At 42.3% G+C, this 24,843-nt stretch overlaps 2 protein-coding genes and 1 long non-coding RNA gene across 9 annotated transcripts; 2 read left to right on the forward strand and 1 right to left on the reverse strand.

Moving 5' to 3' along the window:
* The first annotated feature begins 342 nt into the window (after window positions 1-342).
* On the forward strand, window positions 343-1,824 carry LOC134621617 (CST complex subunit CTC1-like). Its single transcript, XM_063467962.1, has 6 exons — window positions 343-378; window positions 452-654; window positions 728-897; window positions 972-1,086; window positions 1,236-1,641; window positions 1,717-1,824. The coding sequence occupies exons 1-6, from the start codon at window positions 343-345 to the stop codon at window positions 1,822-1,824; spliced, it is 1,038 nt and encodes a 345-aa protein (XP_063324032.1).
* A 101-nt stretch (window positions 1,825-1,925) lies between these two features.
* On the forward strand, window positions 1,926-4,750 carry LOC134624359 (uncharacterized). The gene is made up of 3 exons (XR_010093518.1): window positions 1,926-2,275; window positions 3,711-3,757; window positions 4,727-4,750. It is a non-coding gene; the product is annotated as an uncharacterized LOC134624359 (long non-coding RNA).
* A 10,270-nt stretch (window positions 4,751-15,020) lies between these two features.
* Window positions 15,021-18,687, reverse strand: LOC134624328 (nuclear factor 7, brain-like). Of its 7 annotated transcripts, XM_063469309.1 has the most exons (3): window positions 16,719-17,179; window positions 16,388-16,682; window positions 15,021-16,354 (listed from the first exon to the last, which is right to left on the reverse strand). In XM_063469309.1, the coding sequence occupies exons 1-3, from the start codon at window positions 16,976-16,978 to the stop codon at window positions 15,287-15,289; spliced, it is 1,623 nt and encodes a 540-aa protein (XP_063325379.1). In that variant the 5' UTR covers window positions 16,979-17,179; the 3' UTR covers window positions 15,021-15,286. The 7 variants fall into 7 exon arrangements, with proteins under 7 accessions (XP_063325379.1, XP_063325373.1, XP_063325375.1 ...); XM_063469303.1 differs by adding an exon at window positions 18,537-18,687 and having other exon boundaries at window positions 15,021-16,954; XM_063469305.1 differs by having other exon boundaries at window positions 15,021-16,682.
* Between the last annotated feature and the right edge of the window lie 6,156 nt (window positions 18,688-24,843).

Consider the following 24,843-nt stretch of genomic DNA (forward strand, 5'->3'; position numbering starts at 1 on the left):
GGTGATGGGGCGTTACTGAGGTTACTGCTGCAGAGAAACATAGATGTGTCCGATTACCTGTGGACGTGTCACCTAAGCTCGCAGCTGGCACACAGGTGAGGCTCCACCCACCAGCACCTGTCCACAGTCAGAGACAGCAGAGCCTAACCTTTGTCCTCCTGTCCTCCGCTGGCTCTGGCTTGTTTCCTGCTCCTGGTCCCGGTCTTGGTCCTCACTCTCATCCTGGTCTTGGTCCTCAGTCTGGTCCAAGGTGTGTGGAGGCAGCAGTGTGTGTGCTTGCTGTCCTGGAGGCTGATGGAGACTCTGAGCAGAGCTGGAGGACGCAGAGACATCTACTCTGAGATGCTGGACGAGCCTCACACCTGTCCTGTGACTCAGGTAGGTCCCACTCTCACCTGTCTTCCTTACAGGTGAGTGTGGAGCATGCTCAGTGTGCTCTGTGTCCCTGCAGTACAGCGTGTCCTCAGCGGTCCGTCGGTGCCTCGGTGTGTCGGAGCTCCTGGAGTCCCTGCAGACTGACTGCTGGTCTTCAGCCCCTCTGAGCTCTCTGCTGCCCCCTGATGGCTCCAACCTGACCTCCTCCCAGATCAACGGGTTCCTGTCCTGGTCTTGCAGGACTCTGTCCTCCGAGCCTCGGGGTGGAGACGCTGTCAGGTAAGGTGACAGCAGCTCCCCACATGAAGTCATGTGATTACGTACCAATGATTTTTGCCGGTTTGTGTGTCAGGCAGCGCCCCCTGCTGCTGGTCGGCGTGCTGGAGCTGCCATCACAGACGTCTGAGTTCAAACACTCGATACAGCTCAGAGACGCCACGGGAGCTGCAGCCTGCGTGCTGACGGAGAGCAGCGAGGAGGAGGAGGGAGCGCAGAGGGCGGTCTTTAACAGCGCCTGGATCGGTACAATGCACGCACACAAACACACACACAGTGACACACAGCTTTATTCTTTAATGTGTGTGTGTGTGCTGCAGGTTGTCTGGTGGGTGTGGTGCAGTTCACCATGGTGACAGAGAGATTCCTCCAATCAGATTTCCCTTCCTACCAACACCTGGACCAGGACAGGTTTATCACACACAAACACTGCAGGTACACACACACACACACAACCTGCAGCATGCTGACTGCTCATTGGTCCATTCTCTGTGATGTAAGAGGGTGTCTGATTGGTTCAGGATGTGAGCTTCCTTCCTGGTTGTAAACATTATGAGTTAAATAAAGCTGGGTTCAATTCACAGGGTTTACCTGCAGTTCTCTCTGGACCACCTGCACATCCTGAGTCCATCTGTTGCCATGGAGACACACCTGAGACACAAGGGGGAGGAGCCAGGAGGGGATGTCACTGCCAGGAAGCAGACAGTAGAAGAAGAAGAAGAGACTGCTGGGAGTAAGAGGAAGAGAAGAGAAGAAGAAGAAGCAGACTCCGGCAACCCCTGGCCCTGTGTCTCCATGGTGATCAGGGTGGAGCAGAAGGAGGGTGTGTCCTGGAGGAATACTGGGGTGGAGGCAGAGGATCAGGAGGCAGGGCTGAGACTGTGCTTCTCAGCGAAAGCTGCTGTGATTGGTCCAGTGGTCAGCTGGAGGCGGGACCCAAAGAATGAACCAATGACAGAGAAAGAAAGTGAACAAAAGCAGGAGAAAAAGGTGAGAGACGCACCTGTGTGGGTTTACCTGAGCTCACCTGGATACACAGTTACGTGTGTGTGTGTGTGTGTGCAGGTGGTGCTGGTGTTCTCAGGTGTGTGTACGCGGTGGTTTCCTGTCCTCCAGCCTGGATGTTTCTACAGACTCATCGCCGCTAACACCCAGGTATCAACCCAGCTTTGATGATGTCACTAAGGGGCGTGGCCAGAGGTTTCCCTCATCGGTCTCTGCTCTCTGATATCAATACACATGAACACAGACGTTTTTCAGCTTTATCTGTAGTTCTTCACACACTGAGGTTAATTATGGAGTTCCACAGGGTTCAATGCTAGGACCAGTTCTGTTTACATTATACATGCTTACTTTGGGCAGTATCATCAAAACACATAGCTTACATTTTTACTGCTATGCAGATGACACCGAACATTCCTGTTTGTGGGGGAGTTGATATGACCTGAATCCTTGCAGCTGATTGGCCCATGTGTCTGTCAATCAGGATCCCAGTGTTTTGATTGGCTGTGGAGTTTCTGGGCGCAGTGGGGTGGATCTCCACGCTGAGTCAACCCTACAAGTCAGACGTGGTTGGAGATTCCACACTCTGACACGCCCACTGCTGCTGCCCACCTGCAGACAGGTAACACACACACACACACACACACACGGTTTGTTCCTCGTCTTCCTCCAGGACCCTTAAACTTTTTTTATAGAGATTGACAGACCACGTGATTTTTGTGCATTGCATTGTGGGTACAAGTGGCAACAAAATCAAAACACTGCATCAAGCGTTAGCATTTCCAGCACAAGTAATCAGCAATTCTGCGGTTTTAATCCCTACTTGCATTTTATTTGCCCCAAAAACAGTTATGTACAAAACGACAGAGAACACAGCAGGTCTGTACAAAGACAGAGTTGATGAAATGGCAAAGAAAAAAAAAGTACGAGGAAAAACTCAAAGGAGTGAACCATATGAGCATACAGAGTGGAGTAAGGATGTTAGCGTGCTGCCCGACTTTCATGACGCACATATTTGTTATTATATGGTCCTAAGTATGAGTGCATACACTCACAACATGTTTAGTAACTTCAGATCCCTGCAACAAGCCCAGGTCCAGTTTACTTTGGTGATTTGGACTGTTCCATTTCACAGCTGTAGCTGGGGCTGCAGAGCAGGTCAGCCACTAATCAGAAGGTTGGTGGTTCGATCCTAGGCTTCCTCCTGGCTGTCCAAATATCCTTATATTAACCCCTATACTAACCCCATGTCTGCCTAGTGGTGGTGGTCAGAGGGCTCGGTGGCGCCAGTGTCTGGCAGCCTCGCCTCTGTCAGTGCGCCCCAGGGCAGCTGTGGCTACAATGTAGCATCACCAGTGTGTGAATGACTGAATGTAGTGTAAAGCGCTTTGGGGTCCTTAGGGACTAAGTAAAGCACTATACAAATGCCATTTACCGTTTATTTAGCTGTTGTTAAATATTTTTATCTCCTGTACAGTCGAACACAATCTATTTGTCGTTTCAGGTTGTAGTATTACACAACATTTTCAGATCTAATAGAAATAAAATGAGTGTTTCGTAATTCATTCAATTTATTGTCTTTATTTATAACTGGCATTATTGTTTCATTCTTTTATAGAATCTTACAAGAAAGAGGCAAAATTGTAAAAATCCATCAGCTTTATTAGCTGCTTCGTGAAAAACAAATCAATACAAAAACAAACAAAAAAAACCCCCACTGGAACTCAACTTACTGGAAAACAGTTATTCATCACTTGATTGCTTCAAAACAACCCTTGGGCACATATATATGCACATATATAACAATTTCTCTTCCACGACGTCATCCAATAAAAAACTATCTCTTTACCCGTCAGCTTCCTGTGGCTGTCATGCGACCGGCTATTGCAGTTAATAATACAACAGCTTCTTGCCATTTTTTGTGTTTCTTTTTAGTTACTGTGTGACTGTTTCCATGTGAAAGCCTGCGTGCGGTAGCGCCACTCGTTCCCATAATCCTTTGCGGTTTTACCCCTGAATGACGTCACATTTTCCATCTCTATTCTCTGTGTTTTCAGGCCGTCCCACCCACAGTCTTGTCTGTCTCAGAGGTCTTAGACTGCAGGTAAACTGCTCATCCCTCACTGAGTCGCCCCCTGTGGCCATCTGAGGAACCGCAGATCCAGCCTGCTTTAAACTCTTACGGTGCGCACACACCGAACGCGATAGAGGCGGCCAGAGCGTCAGGTTCACATGTAAAGTCAATGGAAAGAGCGCGATGACACACGATTGCGCATCCGGCGAACATGCGGAAGCAGATTTGCGTCGCGAAAACGCCCAAACCCGTGAAACGCACGTCAGTGTACCGCGTGGGGCGCGTTTGACTCGCGAAGAAAACCACGCGTGTCAGATTGTGTGTTGCATTTTGTGCACACGCCCGTACCGCGCCAACCGCTCGAGTTGGAAAATATGAACTCCGGCGTCAAATCGCGTCCCGACAACCAATCAGGAGGCCGGTGACGTGGCTGTAACCAGGTCACAGGGGCAGATCAAACCAAAGCCCTTCATTCTTCATTCAGTATGGAGGAAAAACTCATCACTGCCGTGGCTAATCACCCAGAGCTGTATGATGCCAGCTGCTACTTCTACCGAGACAGGAATAAAAAGGACCGAGCTTGGAGGCACAGAAGTGAGGAGATCGGGCAACCTGGTAAGTTCATTCATTCTCCTTTTTAATTTTCAGACTGACCCGATAAAGCCGCGCAAAAGCTAGCAAGCCCGCCTACTGTCCCGCTATTTTCCCACTGATGTACAAATACCTTTCCGCTAACAAGATAATGTGTTTATTCAGAGGACATCTGCAGCACAACACATCTGGCACAACTTCCTCCCACATTTCCGGTCCACGCGTGTGGAAAGATGCAATTTTGAGGCGCGATGGGTTTTTCTTGGACACGCGTTGAGGTGCGAATGTGCACGCGTCAAATTAGGGGCGTTTAGGGCGTTTTCGCTCGCCTCTATCGCGTTCGGTGTGAACGCGGCCTTACTGGTGTGTGTGTGTGTGTGTGTGTGTGTGTGTGTGTGTGTGTTTCAGCTCAGAGCTGGTGTGTTTTCAGGGTTTGGTGTCTGAAAGGATCAGTGTGAACAACAGGACTGCCCACTCTGGACACACACACTCAGGTACAAACACACAGGTGGTTTGTGTATCAGGCTTTTTCTGCTGTGAAGTTTTAACATGGGGGTCTATGGGGGCTGACTCACTGCTGCCTCTGCTGGACACTAGAGGAACTGCAGGCATCAGTGCTTCACATGTGAGTCTCAGGTCTGACTGTTAGCTAAATGTGTGTGTGCAGGTGTGCATCTCACTCTTTGTGACCAAGCTGGGAGGAGTCTGCAGGTGTACCTGGACTTCAGCCACACACCCTACCCACCTGGCCTGTTGCCGGGTAACACTCTGCTGTTGTCTGGTTTCCAGAGGAGGCTGTCCAGGTGAGACACACATACACAGGCTTATAAATGTTTGGACTCTTTATTTGGACTCATTTCCAACCAATGTAACCCAACAATAAAATCATGAATTATCTTGCATAAATAGGCTGTTGATTTTCTTTACTCATTTCAGGTGTTACCAGCAAAATAGTTGTTTGATCCTCTGGGAATGTACCCAGATTTATTTATTTATTTAGACAGAGATCTTGACCCCCCAATGTTCAATACAAAGTTACGCCGATGGTTACGTACCTGTGTGTGTGTTTCAGGACAGGAAGTGTGTACTGCACGTACCTACCTGTCAGTTCGATAACTGTGGTCTCCCTGGGAGACACCAGACTGGCCTTACAGCCGTGTGTTTCAGTGAGACTCAGGTCGTGCCCCTGACTCCACCCATTCGACCTGAAGAAGCAGCAGGTGGTGTAGTTCTGAGGGTAATCAGGGCTGACCAGCTCCATGTTCACTGCAACGCCACACCTCCCACACGGAGGGTGGAGACCACAGGGGAGGGGCAGGACAGCGAGAGGCATTTAGGACTCGGGTCACACCAGGAGAACCCACAGGGACCCTCCACCCACAGGTGGAGCTGTGTTAACTGAATATTAATTTTTGTCCTTTACTGCAGAAAATAATTACAATCATAAGAAAGTGAGATTAGTATCAAACAGTAACAGTTTCTAAAAACACAAACGTGGAGTCTAAACTGAGACGTCCTGTTTAAAATAACAAGAACACGTTTTAACTCCATAAACTGTGACACGAGACTCTTTATGATTAATGAACACTTTTTTCCATTTATGGTTTTAACTCATTCATGTTATTTGTTATTTACTTTGCAAAGATCAGTTTGTAGAATCAAGTTCAAACTGAGGGTTTTCTTCATATTTACAGTCGGTGTAAAAACGTCAGAAGGTTTGAGTGAAAAGAGAGAAACAGACGTTTGTGAGGATTCACATTGAGGATATCTGAGGTTATCAGAGTGTCAGGAAGGGAAACCTGAAGAAAGTCAAAGAGCCGCCCAGTACAGAACAGGCCTGTCAGAGCAAAGACTTCAAAGACTCTATAGGCTGCACAGGGACACACTGTGAGCTCACAGAGCTCCACGTCTGCAGAGCAGACACCTTCAGCCACACTGCTGAGGACGACCGGGACAAAGACCCTGCAGACTGAAACGTCCTGTGGTCAGAGGAGGTGAAACGAGAAGAATGGTGGTGGGGACACTGTGGGGGGACACCACAGAGGGAAACAGACGTCCTGCAGGACGTTTCCACAGGGCCGAGCCGTGAGTCTGCAGTCACATGACCTCTGTCTCTGTCTCAGGTGTGTGACGGGGACACTGACGACTTCCTCCTCCACTTCCTGTTGTGTCTGTGCAGCAGTGATGTCATGATTCGGCCGCTCAGCCTCACCTGCAGGAAACGCACCAACCAGAGACCAGAAGGTAACCCCACCCTCACCACCCTGACCCAACCTGACTGCAACCTTCAGAGTTGTGTGTGTGTTTGTGTTTCAGAGGTGAGGAGGTTCACTCGAGGAGACAGAGAGTTCCTGACCAGACTGGCTCCTCCCCTTCAGCTCACCTGTCTGCACCTCCACCCTAACTGAGGTTTGTTAGGGTGGCTTCGTTCTGACTTCATCTGTTCTACCTGTTCGTACAAATAAAACTTTATTGTTCCTCCTCCTGTCACATGGTATCTCACCTTCACTGACCCTAACGCTGGTGATCAGGGTCAGAGGTCACACGAAGCTCTCTGGGTTTAACCTCACATGAAAGGGGCGGAGCTGTCATCATCACAAAGGGCCTATAACAGGTCATGTGACCCTTCTACAGGAAGTGATCCCTGTGAGTGGCGCCCACATCAGAGACGTTCTCAGATGGTGATTCATAAAACCTGCACCAGTAAAATCTGACTGTAGAAGGATGATGAGTGAAACTGGTTAATCTGGTGTTTGTGGCACAGAGCGGGACAATAAAGGTTTGACCTCCACTGTGTGACACGTGTACCTGAACAGGTGTGCTGTGTGACACGTGTACCTGAACAGGTGTGCTGTGTGACACGTGTGGCTCTGGGTCAGGTGTAACTCCCACAGCCGGCCTTTAGTTCAGATTCTCTGTGTTTGTGAAGTAAAACTAAACACTGTGAACGTGTTTCAGTTTCTTTACAGACGTCAGACGGTGAAAGCTTCAGCCTGACCAGGAAAGAATCAGTCTGCTTTAAATCACACTTACTTTAAAATTCATTTCTCCTCACCTTCATGTGTTTTGTATTATTTGATCTTATACTGAAAGAGTTCATCCATCGACACAGTTTAGTGTTAGTTAGTCATAAATTGGACTATTTTAGGTTAAATGATTTCAGTTCATCTTTCCAATAAAGCTGGCAGCTCTGAAACAACTGTTCTCTCTGAGGGTGTTTTAAATAAAAGTAAAATAATTAAATATAAGTTCTGTGAACAGAGCCGTCCAGTGGAGCTCCTCAGGGCTCTGTGCTTTCACCACTTTGTTTTCTGTGCTAATGAGTGTCAGAGCATATCAGCATTAGTCCTTTAACATGGTCACAGCCACTGATGAATGTGTTCAAATGTGGGTTTTTTAATCCAGGTTTACATCACACTTAAACAGTCTCCATGAAACAGGCCTCTAACCCTCATCCATCCTTCATCCTGGAGATTACTCATCTAAACCAACTAACATACAGAATGTGATGTTTTCAAAGCTAACACGTACAAACAATTGTTATGGATGCGATTAAATTTAGGAGCGATGATTTGTGAAATCCTACAGTGGAAACTACACCGGGGACCCGATCCTTGGGGTGTACCAATTTTTGTTATAGCGTGTTTTGGGGTTTAAAAGCCACAGAGACGCGGTGCTTAGAAAAAATGCATTTCAGCTGTGCTGATACTCCTGACACGTGTAAGATTGGGGAAACCTGCATTCAGCTGAAACTGAAAAACACTTTGTCCAGATAAACAGAATCAACTTTTGGAGAAAAATAAAATGAAATATTCTTCATCAGACTCTAACAACTAAAAACATGACACTTACCATAATTGTATGGGCTACATCAAATATATTCAAGACCAACAATAACACTTCTCACTGCTGCTAATTTTAACAAAACAAAACAAAAAGTAGGCCAAGTTATAAAGAAAAAGGCAATTCACCAAGTCTTGAAAAATCAAACTGAAAAATAGAAATACAAAATAAAATATCCATCCAGATCTTTACAACCAACAACATAAAATCTATCTTAATTAAATGGCCTAATTCTCCAATAAATTAGCAATAATAATGTAAGAAAAAATAAGATATTCAATTTATGGACGCTCAAATTAACAGAGTGACATTAAACGCACCTCACTGCCTGCCGTAGCGTTCTTCGCAGCTGCACTTCACCTCAAAGGTGGGTTAATACTAGAGATGGACCGATCCGATATTAGGTATCGGTATCGGTCCGATACTGACGTAAATTGCTGGATCAGATATCGGTGAGAAATAAAAAATGTAATCCGATCCATTAAATATCAAAAAAGCACCTCACAAAACTTGCGACACGGCGTAACTCGGCTCATAACCGTAGCATGTCGGAGCAGTGTGCTCACGTGATAGAGCGGCTGTGTGTATTTGTAGCCTCACTAGCAATCCAGCATTTCATCTCCAGGGAAGTTATCCCAGAGAGAAGTAAAGCAAGTGTGTAAGTTCATCTCTGAATGTTTGTAAAGCGCTCCCATGTTAAGCTTAACAACCGATATATGGAGCGACTGCCTCTTCTTCTTCTCTCTCCCTCTCCTGCCGCTACTTCATGAAACTGCTTAATGATCAGCTGATCGGCTTTTCTGTCGGGAGTCCCTCTCTCTTCTTTGTTTTTGGCCCACTTTGCACCAGAAAGAGGAAACCAGCGGCTGAACAACAGCAGCACGTTTAACCTTGATAAGCTGTCATTAGAATTTATTTAATATTACTTTCTAGACCAGGATCCTTTTCTGCGTCGCTGACGGCTGGTAACTGTGCAGGGGCGGATCTAGCAAAGTTTAGCCAGGGGGGCCGAAAGGGCATTAACAGGGAAAAGGGGGCACACAGACATACTTTTCTTTCTTATTCTCATTTAAAATGTCTAGCTTTTAATAAATAATTATCTGAATCTTACACCCAAAGTTTTAATCTGATGTAAAATGTATAGAAGTCAATTACTGTATATAGTAACTGTTAAGTCTAATATACCCTAGTAAGCTTTAGTACTTTTTCCTTTGGGAAGATACCATCTGTGCAGTCTGCAATTCTGTAGAAGAAAGATGTTGAATCTATTTAATTATTCTTGAAAAATAATTTATTTCTGTGCATTTTTTTCCACAATGCATCAAATTAAAGTTGATTACGTCGATTAAGCATCATGAGGTGGAGGGTGGGGGGTGGTTCCCTTTTTTCTTTTTTTTGCTGGGAGGTTGCTTAATATTTCTGCTAAGTACTCTTTAAAATACCAGAATAGGAAGGATGGTGCAGGTTTAAGTTTATTAGATTGATCAGTATTGCTGAACTATGAAATATTTTGGGTGCAGTGTATTTTTTACATACAGGTATAACAGAATAGCTTTAGTGTTGTTGTTTATTTAAACTTGAGTATGACCGTATACAAAATGCAGCAAGATATTAAAAAAACAGTTTTATTGATTAAAAAACACACTATATCGGATTCATATCGGTATCGGCAGATATCCAAATTTATGATATCGGTATCAGTATCGGACATAAAAAAGTGGTATCGTGCCATCTCTAGTTAATACATCGGATTTAACTTAAGCAAAGTCCCGCAAGTAAAGGAAAAAAAATGTTTCTGACAAATACAACAAAGAACATTAAAATAATTCACTGTCAGTTACTGTCGCTATGATTTTGACGAGATTAGCTGCTTCATTTGGTTCGGCCTAAAGTTAAAGTTAGGTTAAAGTTCTCTCAGTGATCGAGTGTTTATATGATAAGATGCATGTTTAATGCAGAAAGTTGGAATTACAAGTTAGTAAGAAGGTTTTTAACGAAGGTTTAATTTAAGCCTGAAGTTCAAAGGTGAAAGAAATTTCACGTTTGATGAAGGAAGATCAAGTTTTATCAAGGCTAACAAGGAAATAGGTCAAAGGTCAAAATAAGGTAAGGTGATAAAATATAATAGATATATAAAATGAAAATATAAGATAAAAGGGTTTTTTTGGTTATAAGGAATAAATAGGTCAAAGATCAAAACAAGAGTACTGTTAAGTTAAGATAAATAGGTCAAAGGTCAGATTAAACAGAAAGGATCGGCAAAAATTGAACACGGATAAAGAAATAATACATTAAACAAGGAAATGTAGCCTGGGAAGTGGTTAGCAAGACAGGACACAATTACTGGGGTTCTTAATGTGCAGTTTTATTGTCAATGACAACTCAATAAACAAAGAAATGTCCTTTGACCTTTACTTTTGTCAAACAGCGGCCATATGGACTTGTACTAAACATTGACAGCACAAGAGGTAACGTGGCAAAGTAACAGAATAACCGATTAAACAAAGATGCGCCAATACAATACGAGGAATAAAGGAAATGAAATGAAATACAAAACACAAAAATACGGCAGTGGCCTCTGTCTGTGCAAAACAAAATACAAAGAGCTAAATCACACAAGGCTCCTTAAAAAAAATGTGGAAGTGTTACAAACATTTTTATAAACACTTACATTCCACAGAAATCTCAGCTCACTTGGAATACTGGAACACATACAGGTCCTTTGCATCATACATTTCAGAAATATCATCTTGTTAAACTACTGACGTTTTACCACTGCACTACAATTATACCAATATGTTTCAATGAGTTATGTGCATTTTTAACAATTCCTTACCAACAATATAACTCCTACACAAGATTCCCGTTCCACATCCACAACAAAAAGTAAACAGGAAGTCCCAAGATGCATTTCTTGTTAAGTCTTTTTTTGGAAAACTGCAGTTAACGCTTAAGCACTGCCACCCCCCAGTGACCACAATATGCAACTGCACCGACCTATAAAATTAACAGCTTGAAGTGCACACAACATGCAGATAACAAAAGAAATAGCACAAGCAATAACATTAAATTATCCAATAACATTCTTGTCTTACCATACATGGAAACAAAGAAACAACATTTTAAGACCCTTTTTTGAACCTTAAATGGAAAATATTATTATTAATTTACCACTCGGCTATAGAAATGAATTAAAAGTCTGAGTTAATGAGAAATTAAATGTTTAAATCAGGTTAAGAGTTAAATTTTAACCCTTTGTTAGTTAAACTAAATAAAATAAAATAATCCGAATAAACGATTGGAGGAAAAAGCAAAGATGTTGCTCTTTTAAAATAGTTTGTACAGCATAAAGAAAAACACGTTTCAGTAAATTGTTACTGATCCAAAACCACTGTACACTGTAAAATCTAATTAGTTCCCAGAACTCAAAAAAATTATGGAAACTCGTTGCCTCAAAAAAATTGAGTAAAGCTTAGCTAAAAATGACTAAGTTAGGACAAATTATTTATTTTGAGTATTCTGTACAAGCTCATTTGTTCCCAGAACTCAAAAAAATTGGATCAAGTTTACATAAGATGACCAAGTTAGGGCAACTTACTCATTTTGAGTACACTGTACAGCCTTTTTTTAGTTCCCAGAACTCAAAAAAAATTATGGAAACTCGTTGCCTCAAAAAAACTAAGTAAAGCTTACTTAACAAGACTGTTCTGTTAGGACAACTTATACATTGCAAGTCTGCAGTATTAAGAATAACTTGATATTTCTGACTGTACAATACTAATTGTTTACCTACTGACAAACATTTCAAGTTCAACTAAATGAAAAAACAATTTGTGGTAACCTGAATATGATTAAAAATAATTAACAACACTTTTTGTAATGATGTTAAAATCAGCCCAACTTTTATTTTCAAACACAACAAAGTATAACAGCCAACATACTGGACACTGTTCTGCTGAACAACAAACAATTATATTGCCATCACTGTTATAGTCTTACAATGAAACAAAGTCTCAGATGTAATTATTCTGAAAATACGTTTAGGCCTACCACAAGTTTGTTTTGTACTTACATTATTTATATAATCAAAATAAAATATTTGTTGTTCTGTCACAAGTGCAGTCTCTAATTTAAACAACACATTTGTTTTCCATTCCAACACAGGAGCTGGAATGTTGTAATATTTTAAGGATGCTTGTTTCCAGTCCAGGCATTACTGCCTGAATGACTATCATGGATCGAGGTGATCCAAATGTAGGTGCAGAAGAAAGTCTTTAACTTCCCTTAAGTACAGTGGCAGTGGATGTGGGTTGGAGATGCAATGAGCTTGAACCTGCAGGCGACCATCTTCACTGACCACACCATCTGTGACGGAGGACTCATCTCTCCTGTTGTCCTGCAAGCAAACAATCATATTTTAACTTAATTGCTTTCTTAAAACATTTTTTTCTGCTTCTGGTATAAAACAGACTCCAATTTAGACAATCTCAGGCTCCCTCCCCACCGGAGAGGTGACATTCAATGTCCCAATTGTCAGTCTGGATAGCCCTGACCACCACCCAACATACAATAATGTCATCAAAGCATCATTTTAAAAAGGGCTATGCAAACATAGCCAATAACTTTCATTCTAATGATGTGCAAAATGATTTTGGGCACAAAACAAATTTTGCTGTTAGAAAACTTGCAGACTTCACTATATACAGTGTAGACCCTCTAAACTAAGTTTGGGGGATGTGATCTTTCAAGAAATGCAGACCAAACTGTTGTTGTTTGTTTACTTACACAGCATGTTTTGTAGAATTAACTGGAGTCACAGCAACAGCATAGTGCAGTCATATCTCAAGTCTAATAACAGAAGACAGGAAAAGATCAGTAAAGAAACAACTTCCCCAAACCAAAGCACAAACAAAACAATAAGTAAAACAGGCTGATCTAAAGTATGATTAAAGTTCAGCCTGATTAATATAAATGTCACTGACAGTTGCTAATATATTGGAAAACCAAAACACTTACCACTGAGTTGATGTCTTTCTGTCCAACAACAGGAGTGCTGGTCCCGAGCCTCAAAGACAGTAAGAAGCAAGCAGAGGGAGAAAAAACAGAACATTGATTTGATCCTTAATGACTGTGCAATCATCGTAACATACAGTTTGCTTATGTTGTTAAATAAAGGCTAGATTTGACATTAATAGATGCCACAGATGTTCTAAAGCTGCCAAAGAGCATGAACAACAAATGGACGTCTCTGAAAACGTCAGAGCATTTTTGCAAATATGTGATGTCTTGATAAATCGAGCAGATATTTGAAATTTACACAGCTACATTCTCGCCTGAAAATATCTTAAAAGTTTATTTTGTGACCCAGAAAAAGTAATAAGTTTTTTAGCCGCGCTCCTCTGACAAACATAGCCGACAAATGCGATCCTCCTTTTCACCAGACTACCCTTTCTGGGTCACAAAATAACCTTTCAAGATATTTTCAGGCGAGAATGTAGCTATGTAATGCTCAAATATCTACTTAATTTATCAAAATATCACATATTTGCAAAAGTGCTTCTACGTTTTAGGAGAGCTCTGTTATCCACCCCCCCACCCCTAACGGCTGCACCTCCCAAAGAATTTTGTCTGGGCTCTTATCTCACTTATTTATTTCAAACAATCAACAGAAAATTTCACCGACATAGTTTTATGTAAGGTTTTTAAGGCTGTGGTGTTAATTTTTAAGTAACATGAGCCCAGCGGCAGCAGCAACGCTAGGCTAACACTAACTAGCTAGCAAGATTATAAACCTGGTGCTAAACTAAGAGAAGCCACAAAATCAGTTTGAATAAGAGTAAACATTTACTCACCAAGTCAGTAAAGATCCACAGCAATGACAACAATAATATCTCCAGGTTTGCTCAATATATTCCATAACAAATGCGCCATGAACATGCAGACTGATCCGCGAGGGAGGGGGACGGTAGTCATGTGGCATTTTCAAAACACATCTTTCATCCTTCCAAACTGAGAAGCAAAACTTCCAGCTTACTTAGTTTTTCTAAGTTAAGACAACTCAAATAAATGGAGTTTATCAGCGTTTTTGCATAAAAAGTACTGGTAACTTATTTAAATCGAGTTCTAATAACAAATTGATAAAAAATGAGTTCAGCCTATTTAATATTTTTAATTAAACACAATATTACATTTTACAGTGTAGACACTGGTAGAGACCTCAAATCATAGTTACTGAAGAAGAAGGAATTCCACCTTAAAACATAAAACCGGTAAAGTGTTCTTTAACAGTACGACATTGATAGAGTTACAGATGTTTAATGGGTTTGTTTGTGTGTTTGAGAGTTTAGACTGACAGGGATTGCACAATCATGTGTGTGTGCGTGTCTGCAGCTGTTCTTTGTGTTGTTGCTGGATCGTTGCCTCAGGGGGAAAGTTGTGTGTGTGTTGAACATGCAGACTAACAGAGACTGCAGCTGTCAGCAGCCACACACACTTTATATTCTTCAAATCAAATCAGAGTGAAACATGTTCACTGACAGCTCAGCTTCAGCATCTTCTTCATGCTGTGACTGCAGCCGTTCAACTCTGTTTCTCTTTAACCTAAATCATCACAACATGGAAATATAATCATCAAAATGATGTGACTGGAAGGATGCAGCAGTCTGTGCTCCACCTTTCTCCTCCACACCTGCAGGTGGAGAACATGGATGCATGAATCTCTACAGAGTTCTTTGAATATTTTCCGTCTTATCAGTTTTCAGTCAACAAAAATCCTCACAGAGCCAAAATAAGCAGTTTGTATCCAACATAACTCAGCTGGACTCTGATGCTCCGTATAACAGCCACACATGAGTCTGGATTCACTCAAAGCATTGAACAAACTTTATTGTAAATGAAGCTTTTGGACATTTATTCTCTGATATTTGCTCTTCAGCTCGAGTCTCCATCAGTGGGAACATTTCCTGATTCAACTTTTCTTCTGTTCAAATCAAACTCCATGAGAATCAAAGTGTGAATCAGAGTCCTGATGATCAGATTCTATAGAAACATGGAGACTGTAGAGGATTTACACTCAATATGTTCATTTGGTCCCTTCAAGAAAAATCAATCATTCATCAAATAAAATCAGTTGTTGATCGACTCAGTTTGATTGACAGGACAGATGATCAGAGGTGCAGAGTTTTTACCTCCATCATTCAGACTGGGACTGAAGTATGGGTGGAGTTTGTGAGTGAAGGAGCAGCCAGTAAAGGAGTAGATCAGAGCTGCAGCACCTACATCATAAAAGGAGACCAGACCCTCCTCAAAATCCACAAACACCCCCACCTTCTCAGGACCAGGATGAAGACAGAGATCAACTGGAGATTCAGCACGAGCTTTGTACTCATTTCCATTTCTCAGCCACACAGTCCAGAAACCATTTCGAGGACACAGTGTGACTTTTCCCTTCCTGTTGATCGACTCTGTGGCCACTCCTAAAGTCCACTCAGTCTTTCCTTTAACCTGAACCTCAAAGTAAAATCTGCCTGAAGAGAAACTCTGCTCTCCTAAAACCATAGCATATCTAGAAAATCTCTCTGGGTTGTCTGGAAGATTCTTCCTCACATCACCACAGTAAACTTGTTTTCCATCATCAGACAGGATGAGCCAGGAATTTGCTGTATCAGGATCCAGAGTCACATCCACCTCATACTGCTGCACCCTCTGCAGCTCAGCCTCTAACAGCTTCTTCTTCATGAGTTTCCTGATTGTCTCCTGCAGCTGATCCACAGCTCTCCCCACAGTTCCCTCATATGATGGTGGATGAAATCTGACCTCTGTCCAGTCCTTGGTGGGTGGAGCAGCTTTCAAGGAGGAGAAGCTTTGGAGGAGGTGGAGGTGGTCTTCAGAGCGTGAGAGCTGCTCCACCTCAGAGCTTCTCTCCATCAGCTCAGAGATTTCCTGTTCCAGATCTTTGATGAGACCTTCAGCCTGTTTCTCTGTAGTTTCCTGTTTGTCTTCGATCTCCTTCATGAGCTCCTTCAGGCGTCTCTCAACAGACTCCATCAGAGCAGTGAAGACCTGAACACCTTCTGCTTTCTGTCTGTCTGCAGCATCTTTACTCATCTTCACCGACTCTGTGATCTCCTGAATCTTCAGTCGTCTCTTCTGGATCATCTGCTGAATCTCAGCCTCTGTCTTCTCCAGCTCTGCCTTCTTTCCTTCATATTCTTCTCTCAGAGGAACAAACTCGTGGTTCTTGTGGTCTAAAACAGAGCAGAGCATGCAGACACATGTCTGGTCGGTCTTACAGAACAGCTCCAGAAGTTTATCGTGCTTCGTGCACATCCTGCCTTCCAGGTTCTCCACAGCATCAATCAGCTGATGTCTTTTCAGACGTTTCACTGTCAGATGAGGCTCCAGGTGAGTCTGACAGTAGGAGGTCTGACACACCAGGCAGGACTTCAGGGCCTTCAGTCTGGTTCCAGTGCAGACGTCACAGGGAACTTCTCCTGGTTTGGCAGCTTGTTGCTCTGAGCTGCTGCTGCTGGCTTTCTGCTGAGCTTCACGTCTGAACTGAGCAACCATCTCAGAGATGAAGGTGTTGACCCTCAGCTGAGGTCTAGTGGAGAAAGTCTCTTTACACATGGGACACTGACAGCTCTGATTCATGTCCCAGTGCTGACTGATGCAGGTTTTGCAGAAGTTGTGTCCACATGGTGTAGAGACTGGATCAGTGAACACATCCAGACAGATGGAGCACAGAAACTGATCTTCAGATCGCAGATTGCTGGCAGCAGACATGTCTGCACTCTGAGGGAGAAAGAAAAGAAACATTTGATTCAAAATTCACTTTAAATTTCATTTTTAAAAAGAGAGAAACAAGCGTCAGTAGTCTGAGGAGCTTGGAAAGAAAAGCGTCTGGACTTCTTTGAGTTTCTTGAAGACGTTTCATCAGAGAAGCTTCTTCAGTTCTCAGAGTAACTGGTGGAGACCCAGCAACACACTCAGACACAAACTGGTTCATCCCAAACACAAACTTAACATCGTAGTGTCTGCTGTACAGTGCAGCGTCCAGATGAACAGAATAACTTTGGGGATGAAGATAAATACAGTCGTTAGAAAGATGTGAAACTGTTTCTCTGACTGTTTTACAGAAGGTCCAAGATTCATCCAGATCATTTGTATACTTGAATAAATCAGTTTGTTGGATATTTTCCATCAATTACTGTGAAGTAAACTTCGACCTTGTTGGTGACTAAATACTTCTTATTGTAAGTCCAGATCAACGAGCCATTAATATTAAACAGTGACTGTTCCAATAGAAGTGACAGTGAGGAGGACAATGAATCATAAACCTCAGAAATGTGTTATTAACTGTTGATCCAGTATATTAATGGCATTTATGAGAACATGTTTATTCAGTGGTGTCTGTATATTTGCTCCATTTGTGCGTCATTAAAAACTGTTTTCTCTCACAGATACTGGAACATCACAGCTCCTCACAAACTCAGGATATGGAAGAAGATGAACTTTTCCAGTCACTCGCTGGGATACATCATTCAATTATTCTGGATCCTCAGAAAACATTGATTTATTTTTGTATTTCATATATTTGTTTGTCCAAATCAAAGATTTATGTTAGTAGAGAAGAAGCCACCATGATAAAGCCTGTGTGTGAAAATGAGATCAGTGAATTTTGTTGATCAAAATCACATTTAAGGAGGAATTCTGTCCTCCAGTTTGTTTAAATAAGCTTTGGGATTAAACACCATCATCTATGTTTGTGTCTGATGGCATGTTTGATCCAGTTCAGCTTGAACATCACAGCTGATGTGTGAACTCTGACATATTTAAAGCCTCGATTATCAGGATGATTCAAACACATCTGTTTAAATAATGAGATTTATGTTTCCACACAAAGTTATAAAGTGCAGCATCGACTGTTTTCTGAATGATTCAGGAACATCTGTGACTCTTACAGGATACACTAAGTCAGATAATCTCTCTTTGTAAAATGTCTGAATGACTTTTTGAAGTACTGACCAAAATCTGCTGGTTTACAGTATCAAAGGCTTTATATCAATAAAGAATAAACAGGTGTTTTCACGTCTGTAATCCTTATGATCAATCAGATCCAGAATCAATCTAATAGGAACAGGAAGTGATGAATAACCAGGAAGTGTGGAGTCAGTCTGAAGTCCAGAGCACAGACTGAGTCCACAGTCCTGAGCAGAGCCACAGTGAGACTGAAGCAGCAGCTCCATGTTCCTACAGTGGATCTGTGGTTACATGAGCAGATTTCTATGGATCCAGTGTGACTGTGATGAGTCAGCATGAAGTGAACAGAGTGAAGATTTGTGTAGAAACAGGAAGTGTGATCAGCTGCACTCACCACTGTTGCTGAGAGAAACCTGATGGACTCCAGTGAATCTTCTTTTAGAGACAAACAGGACTCGACTGCAGCTCTGCTGCTGCTCTCTCACACTTTCACTTCTGCAAAGTGACGTTGAACTTGTTGTTTTTCAGGTGTTGCTCCGCCTCTTCCTGCCTCTCCCTTTATCAGCCGGTCTGTACTCAGTGACTGTGTGCAGCGGGTGGGAGGAGTGAGGAGTGGTGTGTGGGTTCACACAGTAATGACGGCCTCAGTTGATCAGGAGAAACTCACCTGGATTTCCTTTTTCCACAGCAGACTGAGAGCTTCAGGTGGACCCTGAAGGAGGTCTCAGACACAGGTGGTAAAAGTACACACAGTCTGTACTGAAGTAGAAGTACTACTGTTAAAAATACTCCAAGTACTGATTCAACTTCTTTACTGAAGTAAAAGTAAAAAAGTACTGGCTGTGAAATGTAAGAGAGTAAAAAGAGCTGATTGAAGAACATTTCTAACACATATGTTTATACAAAGCTAACTGAACCATGTGCTACATCAACGTAATAATAAAATAATATTATTCACTTTATTTCTGTCTAAATTTGAATTCTAATAAATATTCCCAGCTTGAATCAGACAAGTTGAACATGAGCAGAGAACAAGGAGGAAAATCCAAATATTCCTGTGTTCAGTTTTCTCCATTGTACAGACTGACTGTGCCTCTAAACAGGAACATGAGCAGGAAGAGGCTGAAGTGGATTCAGCAGGTGGAGGATGCCCAACATCAGCTGGAAAGATTTACTGTGACGTTTGTTTGCTGTTTTCGCCTCGTGCATGAGAACATCACCAAATAAACTCGAGACAGTTTTTAATATTTATTGTTCAAGAGCAAAAAGACTGACGGACTGTGTTTAATCTCACAAATGTCACACATGAAATATTCAGTGTTTATTTGCTGGTTTGTTGGCAGCAGCTCCTTAAAGTCTGTCACACATCTGTTTGACCGTCTCCAGTTAATCTGAGCATCAGGCGGCTCAGCTGATCTCTGGTGTGTAGCTGCTGTGCTGCGGTCCCATTCCTCAGTGAAAGTAACGGCAGATCCACATGTTTGAAAAGAAAGCTTTTAAACAGACGAACACACTCAGTAAAGGACAAAGAAATAAGTAAGAAAAAACCAGATGTGGAAGCAGACTCCCTGAGGTCTGCAGTCCAACACCAGTGTGAGCAGAGAGGACTCAGCTGCTGGGCGGAGCTTATCTTCCTGTTCTGTTCAAATCCAGCATTAAACTCTTCTTATGTTCAGCTCTTCAGTCTGATCATGTCTAACAAACATCACTGTTCACCTCCTCCTCCCTCTGTGACTCATTCATGTCCACTTTACTCCTTAGTAAGTCTCCACAGCTCCAAACCAGCTCTGCACTCAGAGTTAGTCCACGTTTATCTAACGGGTCCTTCCTGCTCCGTGGGTCAGAGGGGGTGTGTCATGATGTTTGTCTGATCTTCTCTGAAGCTCTGATGCTTCCTGACAGTCAGCAGCTTTGACCTTTGACTCAAATGAAGCATTTTCACTCTATCAGAACAGCAGAAACACGCTCGGGGTCATCATCATTATAAACTTCTAATGTTAGACAAACAGCTGCAGAACATCTGGCTGAGGTTAGTTAGCTGTTAGCTGTTAGCAGAGGAAGGCCAAAGCAAAGCTGCACCTTCATCTTCCTCAGGGCTGAATACACAAGAGATACTGTATATACACACAGGCTGCTCTTCATCACCAGCTCCTCCTCCTCCTTAGACTGTTTCTTCAGCAGTCAGACGTTCCTGTTCTTGGTTCGTGTTCCTGAGGAGACAGAGGACAGTCAGACACTCACATGGGTCGGTGGGTTTGAGGCTGGAGTCTATCCCAGCTGTGCCAGCTGATCAATATCCTACAAACAGATTGATCGGTTCTCTGATCTGTGATCGATCAGCTGGGACTAGGATGAGGATCAGAGCCAAGAATTAAACCAGGTTCATACATTCATACCTGCACGGGCAGGTGAGTTCCTGTGATCATGTGACCCTACACATCCTCACTCACTGAGCTCATTTAAACTGGACCAGCTGCAGTTACCATGGTGACCTCACAGGTAAACACAGACACCACTGTGACCCTGCAAACATACCTCTTTTCCACTTTAATCTCAGAGTTTGCTGCCCTCCTCCTCCTGAGACGTGCCAGCATGTCTGCCATGGCTCCCTTTAAGGTTGCTGCAGAGGAGAAAACAGGAGCGAGTCTCAGAGCTCATCAACTTATTTCTACATCACACACACAAACCAGGTGACCATGTGCAAGACTCTTTCCTCTCAGCTGTGGTTTAGTTTGAATTTGAATAGTGGAAATACTAAAATCACTAGTGGAACATGAGTGACCGTCCAAGCCTGCATGGACCCAGCAGAGCTGAACACTGACTCTGGTCAGGTCTCCATATTCAGGCTGTTAGATTTATAAAACCGTACAACTCAATCTTAATGAGCAAGATCGAGTGAATCTGATTTCTGTGATTGAATATGTGGATGGAAATCTGGGTTCACAGCCTCTTATTTGTGCCCCTGCACAGTATGTACCACCGGCAGATAGAGGCTGACATCCAGAAATCCTACCAGTGGCTGGACAAAGCTGGACTGAAAGACAGCACAGAGGCACTAATCATGGCAGCACAGGAACAAGCTCTGAGCACAAGATCCATAGAGGCTGGGGTCTATCACACAGGGCAAGACCCTTTATATTGTACAGTAGATCGTACAATAATAGATACAGAGAAAAACCCAACAATCATATGACCCCCTATGAGCAGCACTTTGGCGACAGTGGGAAGGAAAAACTTTTAACAGGAAGAAACCTCCAGCAGAACCAGGCTGAGGGAGGGGCCTTTCCTTTCCAGTCACCTTTCTCACTCACTATATGTTAATAGACCTCTCTGCATTGAATCATATCTGTTATTAATCTCTGTCTCTCTTCCACAGCATGTCTTTATCCTGTCTTACTTCTCTCACCCCAACTGGTCGCAGCAGATGGCCCCGCCCCTCCCTGAGCCTGGTTCTGACGAGGTTTCTTCCTGTTAAAAGGGAGTTTTTCCTTCCCATAGTAAGATCAACTGTACAATATAAAGCACCTTAAGGCGCCTGCTGTTGTGATTTTCTGCTATATAAATAAAATTGAATTGAACTTAACAGAAGAGTGCAGACCTAGCAACAGCAAAGATACTATGCAGGACCCTCAAGCTCTGAGGCCTCTGGTAGATAATGTCAGGTCTTTGTTTCACTCTCGGTTTATTAATGATTGCGTGTTTATTGAAGATGATTCTGGGTTATGTAGGTGCCTGAGATATTTCAGAGTTTCTCTGGTAAAGGAGCAGGAGAAGGATGGACTCTCATCATATCCCTTTATACATGACATGAGCCGTGTCCAAATTCATGGGCTGCATCCTCCTGAGGACCCGGCCTTCGTGGTCTACGTGGGCCGGGTCCTCAGAAGGTCGGGTAAACCGGAAGTAAACGGCTGTGAAATTGGACGGTCTAGCCTTCAGATTAGTGTCACCGCTCTCTCAGTGGAGTTTAATAAACTCGGCCGTCTGCTCCTTGCTATCTAAAATATAAGAGAACACTGACGTAAGTTCTCGACTGTCTCACACTTCTGTTTAATCAGTTTTCTGTTTGACGTTTATTCAGCTGTGTGAAAACCAAGGAGGAACCCATCCAGGGGATTAATAAAGTTTTATTTTATCTAATCTAATAACTTTAATCTCAGCCAAACCGATTTACTCACGAACAGATAAAACACTGAAAAAAGCCAAACAATAACATTTTAGGTTGTCTACGTGACTTAAACAAAAAACAAATTTCCCACATGTGGGACTAATAAAGGTTATCTTATCTTATCTTATCTTATCTTATAAATAGTGTTGGGAAGGTTACATTTAAAATATATTCCACTACATGAAGCGATTTTATTGTTGAATTATCAGTGATACTTTCATGTGTTTTTGTTGAGAAATGTTAACGATGTCATTAAAAGAAAGCATTAAATTCGGGAGAAAAACCCATTCGCGGAGAGGGTCCCCGGTTCTATAGTTAGATTGTGCTTCACGGCGTCATGTTTCGCCGTGACGGGGTTATTATTTGGTGTAAATGGATGGCTGGAGCCTCTGCTTGAAGCGTCTCTGATCGCCGCGAGCGGGATCATATTGGAATGAATTGACAACCCACAGCGTCACATAAAAACGTGGAAGGGTACCTTTAGCGTCAGCATGAGAAGTTAAGGGACGTGACAAATCGTCAGTATTTTACGCCTCGGGAGTGAGAACGGGTTGACCTAGAATACTGACGTAGACAGCTACTTCCATGCAATTGATATAACGTGCAACAAAACATATTTATACCTTTGTTATTAGGCAAAGTTATGCATTCATGGAACTTTAAGCTTTCTTGTAACCAAATTATGATGATTGTCTGAAGTTTATTTGCAGTGTATAGCACAAGCAGCATGATGTTATAGTTAATACCTACAGGTTTAGTATATCTACTCTCATTGTTCATACTGGTTATAAGTCTGAATAATTTGTAGGTAAAACAATAAAAACCGATTGTGCCAGTTTCCCCATGACTCTTTCTTTGTTTTTGAGAATAACGACTGACAACATCCATTTTCAAGCTGCCAAAAAGGGTTGCTGCTTATAACTTGTGGCAGAAATACTGTTTTTACTTCATACTGCTGGATATCATTCAGGAGGGTTATATGTGACACATTATACTGCAAACTTAAAGCGAGCTTTTCGTGGACAATCCAAAGAAACTCAAATGTCCAAAATGTTGTAATTCACAAAATGAGACCAAAACAGGAGTAATGGCCTAATTTAATCAGGTGGGAGGAGCTCCGCTTAAAAAAATCAGGGAGTGTAAGTAATGGTGGTTCATTTCCCGCCTACAACAAGAGAGAGCCTAGTGGTACGCGTACCACAGATTGAGAACCCATCCAGAATCAAAGGTATCATTCTCTGGTATGTATCAACACGACAATTTGTCCCACAGAGCTGCCACTCACTGAATCTTTCTGTCTTTGGGACTATTTTGTTGGGTGATGTTTGTGTGAAAATCAAAGAAACAAAGAGAAACTGGCTTCTTTTTTCTACTATAACTGTGTTTACAGGCCAATCCACTGTTTATCTGTCTTACACACTTGACCAAACAACAAATACAAAATTAAACAAAAAGCTAAACGAAAAGAAAGTAAAATATTCTTCCAAACAAAACGTATAAATTCTAAATGCACAAATCAGTCCGTGCATGATTGCATGGCTCTGCCATCAAAAAGTTACCTGCATGAATATATCGCCTATCGTCATTTATTAGATTGATGAGTTTATATCATGTTTGTGTGACTCCACATGTTTAAACTCTGACTGTTATCAGTTTAGTTTACTATACATGAACATGCACAGCAGCTCACACAAGTTGTATATGAAACACAAACAGATGTGTTTCATCTGGAAAAGCTGCCTCAGATTAACAGCTGAGAGTGAAACAGATGTGTAGGATGAACTGCTACCTGCTGACAAACGTGTGAATACTTCTGCTTAAAAATGCATTTCTTTGTTATTTTCTGTTTAAACCGTGACACATGCCTGTGCTGTCACATTGTTTTACCTGCTGAGAGAGAGAGAGAGGCTGCTGCTACAACATTAAAGGTGTGTGACTGATGTACTGGCTGATATTTCAACATGTATGATGGATGATTAATGAAATAACTGCACATAACAAATGTCACAGAAAACTGTATGTCTGATGTATCTGAGAGAAAAACTGATATCAGGAGTATGTCAGATTTTTAAATCGTTCATTAATTGTATAAGTTTGAAAAATCATGGTTCTTACTTTTGTGTTCGGAAAAGTCATTGTACAGTTTTTATTTGCGTAAAATTACAGGTTAAAAGTTACTTCTGTACTTTCAATGAAGACTTATTTACCAAAATAAAAACACTTTGGCCAGATACGCTTGAAATTCATTGTGATGAAGGTTTAATATAACTCAGAGCTAAAATCACAACAATAAAGTAGCTTCTAACAGAACAAGCCTCGGTTCAATCCCCAAATTCCAGCAGACAGCTCTGATGTTTTCCACAGGCTTAATGACTCATTATCCTCTCCGAAGAATAGAAGCGTGACTGTGGGGAAGTACGGGTGACGTCAGTACATACAGCATGAGCGACACAGCGGCAAATGGACCATAAAGTTTGGTTTTGAAGATTTAATCTGCAGTAATAACAATAATAACAATAATGATGACAACAGC

The sequence above is a fragment of the Pelmatolapia mariae genome, linkage group LG3_W (genome assembly GCF_036321145.2).
Source record: "Pelmatolapia mariae isolate MD_Pm_ZW linkage group LG3_W, Pm_UMD_F_2, whole genome shotgun sequence".
Lineage (NCBI taxonomy): Eukaryota > Metazoa > Chordata > Actinopteri > Cichliformes > Cichlidae > Pelmatolapia > Pelmatolapia mariae.

What these genes read in the sequence shown, in the direction of transcription:
- LOC134621617 (XM_063467962.1), top strand. Translation starts at nt 343, where the DNA reads ATGCTGGACGAGCCTCACACCTGTCCTGTGACTCAG. An exon ending in ACACCTGTCCTGTGACTCAG is followed by an intron (nt 379 to 451) that starts GTAGGTCCCACT and finishes GTGTCCCTGCAG; the next exon opens with TACAGCGTGTCCTCAGCGGT. An exon ending in AACAAAAGCAGGAGAAAAAG is followed by an intron (nt 1,642 to 1,716) that starts GTGAGAGACGCA and finishes GTGTGTGTGCAG; the next exon opens with GTGGTGCTGGTGTTCTCAGG.
- LOC134624328 (XM_063469303.1), bottom strand. Translation starts at nt 16,945, where the DNA reads ATGTCTGCTGCCAGCAATCTGCGATCTGAAGATCAGTTTCTGTGCTCC.